The 5,184-nt window shown below is 49.1% G+C and overlaps 1 protein-coding gene across 1 annotated transcript; it reads right to left on the reverse strand.

Moving 5' to 3' along the window:
- Positions 1 to 451: 451 nt before the first annotated feature.
- On the reverse strand, positions 452 to 5,180 carry BRCC3 (BRCA1/BRCA2-containing complex, subunit 3; the record flags this gene model as incomplete). The annotated part of the gene is made up of 8 exons (XM_009081819.1): positions 452 to 708; positions 1,565 to 1,608; positions 1,947 to 2,078; positions 2,618 to 2,673; positions 3,206 to 3,294; positions 3,933 to 4,020; positions 4,607 to 4,726; positions 5,043 to 5,180. Coding segments are annotated over 8 exons (819 nt in total), but the record flags the coding sequence as incomplete, so codon positions are not given.
- Between the last annotated feature and the right edge of the window lie 4 nt (positions 5,181 to 5,184).

Raw genomic sequence — 5,184 nt, forward strand, 5'->3', positions numbered from 1 at the left:
GAATTCTTTATTTGGCTTGATGTATGTGGAACACAGATCCCATGTCAAAGTTCTTCCAGGTCTCTTCCTTCCCAAGCTTCCCTACCACCTCTCACCTGCCTGGGTGGATAACCAGTGAATCAGAACACTGCTAGCTATAGATCATGGTCAACTGAAGCTACTAAAAGAAGGCAGAAGTTGGCAGCATAAGATAAGACTGCAGGGACACACTTTTCCCTTCTAACTCTCCTGTTCCAAGCCCCTGGAATACATGTAAAACACTAAGACTTCTGTCAAAATACAGAGGAGGGAGAAATGTCCCCTAGGTGTGTGCCCTCCAGAACAGGAGTCTCTTCAGGTGCTGCCCAGCACTGAGCCACACCTGCATCACACAGCACCTGCAGACACGCTGCTTTGCACCCAGCTGGGGCAGACAAGGTCCTGATCCTGGAGATGTGCTCTTTGCTGCAAGAGAAGCACAGCCAAGATCTTCACTGTAAGGCAAAAACTTCAGCCTAGAGTAGGTCTTGTAGATTTTTCTTCATGTCTCTTTGCTGAAGGGTCTGCATTGCCTCTTTCACTCTAGAGCAGCAAGTTCCTCCAGGAGCTGCTCCTTCTCCTGCTGCAGCTCCTGCACTCGCTGTTTGTTCTGCTCCAGTCTGTCCTCCAGCCACTGCAGCAGGGGCCCACTGATGGCAGACATCTGGCTGCACAGGTTCTTTGTGAACACTGCAAAGAGCAACAACATATCATGCCAGGGCAACACACAAACGACTCAGAGTGCTATAACAACCCCCAAAGCCAAGAATATTACAGTCAGCCAAGGAAGCCTTCCACCATCCTGGCTATGGCCACTAGATATCCCCTCAGGAACATCAGCACCAGGAGATTGATAAAAGGGAAACAAACTCTGATCCAGGGGAGGAAATCTGCATACAAGTCAGCACTGATGCTAACTAATTTCTAAATTTAGAAAAATGACAGAATGCTTCATTTCTTAAGCATGGGACAATGGGCAATGGAGTAACTGGAAGAGAAGTGAGATTAGGATTCACCTTATCACACAGGCAAAAAGCACAGATGTCACACACAGGGAGTGACAGGAAAGTCAAGTGAGTATAGCTCAGTCAGACACTACTTCAACCCTCAACAAATCCCAAATCCCCTCTGCTGTAGTAACAAAAAGTAACCCAAACAAACCAACTCGCTAACAATCCCAAAGTCTACAGTAAGTTTAACCAATTCTACAAAGGCTGAAGGATACAACAGCTTTCAGGAACCCCAGGATTAGGCTATTTTACAGCCTTTGAGATTTTCCTTTACAATTTTGTTCTGTTTTATCTGACAAGGGAACTCTGGGTTATACAGTCTGTGATTGGAAATTAAGTGTGGCAAAGGAAAAAACCCACTACCTGTGCTTTTATAGCCACTTACAACTGCCTTTTATGGCAAAGGGAGGAGTGTTATACACCTGTGGTCTGCTGTCCCCCAAAGTTAGAGCCAAACCAAGCCCTGCCCATGACTCCACTGTTTGGAGTCTGGGAGCAGCACCCTGGGATCTCACATGAGAAAAAAGAATCCTTACCTGAGCCATTATGGATCTTGGTTACAGAGTCTAGATGGGTAAGGCTAAGAGAGTGAACAGGATGAGGTTAGTGACAAGACTGCAGTGAATTGCACACTAAACCTAGAATCAACCACTAGGAGCCACTGACTAGCCCACAGGTACCTCTAAACCTCTTCACTCCCTGAAGTGCCACACATTCACAGGGATAACCAAGGATATCACAAACTCCAAATTCTACTGATAACCTCAAGCTCAGTTTTTCAATCAGTTCCACAGAGGCACATGAGCTGCTAATCCTTATTTTCTACAGCTTTGCTAAGGTTTTGGTACTGTGGGTATAGCAATACTAGAACAGGTCAGCAAAGGGAGTCTTAGAGGGGCACAGCCCCAGTGCTGTTACCTGTGAATTCTCCTGTAGGCATCTTGCTCTTCTTGGCAAAGGATCTTGGGCAGCTCTACAGCTGATTCCAGACACACTTTTCCAATGGTTTCATGGGGGACAACATGAACAGGAATTTCAATCCTTTCATATCTAGAAGGGGATCAGATACAATAGTGGCAGAGGGGAAAAAAAAGGACTTCTAAAACTTGCAACAGTTTATCCAACACACCACAGTGCTGCACAGTCACTTCTGGGAACACACTGCGTTGACAGGCACAGGAAAGCATTTTGTAGCCACACACTTAAATTTTAAAGTGCTAAAGTGGCCAGTATGTGGCCAATACTGACAACACGTGTGTGCTCAGTGAAGAGTCTGCACCATGCAAACCTGAAGGCTCATCCTCTAGATTTGGAAGGAAAAAGGTAGGACTTCCACACAGCACATTACAGTACAAATCCCCATCACAAATCCTACACCAAATCTTCGGGTAATTTGTTACTTAGGCTACATTAATCAGTCCAATCTTTCATTTCTCTCCCAGCAGCCCCCATTAGCAGAAGGAAGGAGACCTTGGTGCATCTCTGTACAGGATTTGCTTAGAAGCAACTCATTTGAGACAACCCAGAAAAGGAGACACAAGGTGAAATACAACCCAACACTGGACATAACATTCTTCTGCTGTACTTACTCTGAGCTCTTCTGGGCCTGAATGGACTGGAAACAGGTGTAGAGAATCCTGCCTGTCTAATAGAGAGACAGCACAAACTCAGATTCCAAGGGCAAAAAAACCACCTAAGCCCACACATTCCTTTAGGAAGCAGAATGTGCTTTCAAACAGCATCCCAAGAGGTTGCAGAGGCACCAGGCAACCTGTGACTACTAGGCTGGAGCTGGTCACAAGCAGACAGTGACAAATGCATTAACAGTGAAAATCCTAACCAACAGCTGCCTGGAAAGCCTGGAGCAGCCTGTCAGCTTGTCTCACAGTGCAAGCACCTCCTGGAGAGGCCACAGAGGAGGGCGAGCTGTGTCTGCTGGGCTGAAGCCCTGAAGGGCTCTGGCACATCTCAGTGCACACACACTGCAACAGTACCAGAGCAATTAACCACTTGTTCTTCTGCCACTGGGATCACAACACCACCATTCCAGCTAAGGCTTTTCATGTGCTCCCAGCAGAGCTCTGCCCTCCCTGCAAGCTGCATCCAAGGACTGTGCCCTGGAGCTGGTGTTTCCCAGGAGTGCTTGGAGGATTTGCTGCCATTTTTCAGTTGCCTACCTTGGTGTTTTTGTCCTCAATGAAGCAGGAGAAGATCAGCCCCACAAAGCCTTGGTCCATCATCTGATACATGGCCTGGGTACGAACATCTGCAGACACAGAAAGAGGGAGAGAACAGCACTGGTCACCTGGAGCAGTGGGAAAAGCTCTGCCACCTATGGGAGTGCGACCTAGACTTTGGTAACAAATGCCACAAGCTTTATTTTTAAGTCCTTACTCTGGTGAGCAAGTTAAAATAAAAAGGATCCAATTTAAAAATACAATGAAATAGCAAATCTTACAAACACAAGATGAGCTAACCAACCCAGAAATTACCTCAGGCTCAGCTGGTGCCACAGGTCACCACACAGACACAGTGTTCAATATAAGACACTCCTGTACTTCTTTCATCAAAGTTCTCAATTTTGCATTAACACTCCCAGATGTCAAACACCACCACTGCAGGCCTAGAATTCCCACAGCCTTTTTGCTGTTCCCCACACCTTAGGTCTGTTTTTTTCCATCAGGAGGAGCTATAGCTGATATATGGCTGCTGAATCATGTTTAAGCCCCTGGAGCACACACAGGAATGAGGCTACACTGGCAGAGGACCCTGAAGCCCACCCAGAGTGTGGGATGTTTCAGACACTAAACTTGGAGCTGTTGGAATGTGCCGCTCTGGAACTCCAGTGGCTGAGTACCACCATGATGGGAGTTTCCCCCAGGACCAGCTCAGAGCTTCTCTTACCCACATGTGATGGCCAGACAGTGATGTGGGGGTGGGAGTGATACCAGCCCACCACCCTCATGGGACGTCCTGTCATCTCGGCCAACCTGTGTGGCAGTCAAGGAGCTTTGGGAACCAACAGATCCAAGGGAAAAAGCTTTTTGCACAAGGAAAACTAGCAGTTTTAAAAAAGCTTCTCATCAGTCAGCAGAAGTCCAGATCCCTCTGGAGGGGTGACATGTGGCAGGGAGCTGATGGAAGCCTCTTCCCCAGCACCATCAGGAGTCACTAGAAGCAAACTGGGAGTTGTTTGCATGCGGCAGGAAACCACATTTAAGCAAACTGTCCAAACCAACAGCCCTGACAGCGTCTAGAGAAGAGGCTCATCAGTGCTCCAGCTGAAACCTTGCTGACCTTCCCTTTCCCTCTAACCCTCCCTGCTGCACTGCCAACCCACAGACACACTTCAGTGTGACCTGTGACCAAATATACAGAAACGATAATAAATTTATAACACAATTCCACTGCTTCACAAAGGCTCCAACAAAGCTTGCAGGTAAGGGCAACTGCCAGCACAGCCCTCCCAGGGGAGCAGTTGACAGCTTCCAGACAACCAGAGCAATCTAGGACACAGCGAATAAACAGAGCTAAACCACCCCAGTGGTGACTTTGCTGCTGTCCCTTCTAAAGGATATCTCTGCTTCGGTGGAAGCTGCTGAGAGCTGCTCTGGTGAAATCTCCACACGATCTTTCCTCTTGTCAGAGCGACGCAGGATGATCACAGAGTGGATGTGGACAATTCTGCTGGTGTCAACCTAGCGACACAGAGGGGAAATCAACCACTCCTCAGCCAGAGAAACAGCCACCCGCGAGGACAAGGCTCGTGTGCCGGCACGGGTGTGTCCCAGCGGCTTTGAGCTCTGCCTTTCACCGCAGCTAAACCACGCGTGGGCGCCGGCCAGGCCCGCTGAGGGGAGAACCACCCCAGACACAGCCCTGGGCTCATGGTGTCAACCTAGCGACACAGAGGGGAAATCAACCACTCCTCAGCCAGAGAAACAGCCACCCGCGAGGACAAGGCTCGTGTGCCGGCACGGGTGTGTCCCAGCGGCTTTGAGCTCTGCCTTTCACCGCAGCTAAACCACGCGTGGGCGCCGGCCAGGCCCGCTGAGGGGAGAACCACCCCAGACACAGCCCTGGGCTCAGCTCAGAGCAGAGCCCCATGACCTCCTCCTTCTCGGTGCTGAGCGCGTGGTTGAGGCAGACGAGGAAG

Source organism: Acanthisitta chloris, unplaced genomic scaffold, assembly GCF_000695815.1.
Source record: "Acanthisitta chloris isolate BGI_N310 unplaced genomic scaffold, ASM69581v1 scaffold43049, whole genome shotgun sequence".
In the NCBI taxonomy this organism is placed as follows: Eukaryota; Metazoa; Chordata; class Aves; order Passeriformes; family Acanthisittidae; genus Acanthisitta; species Acanthisitta chloris.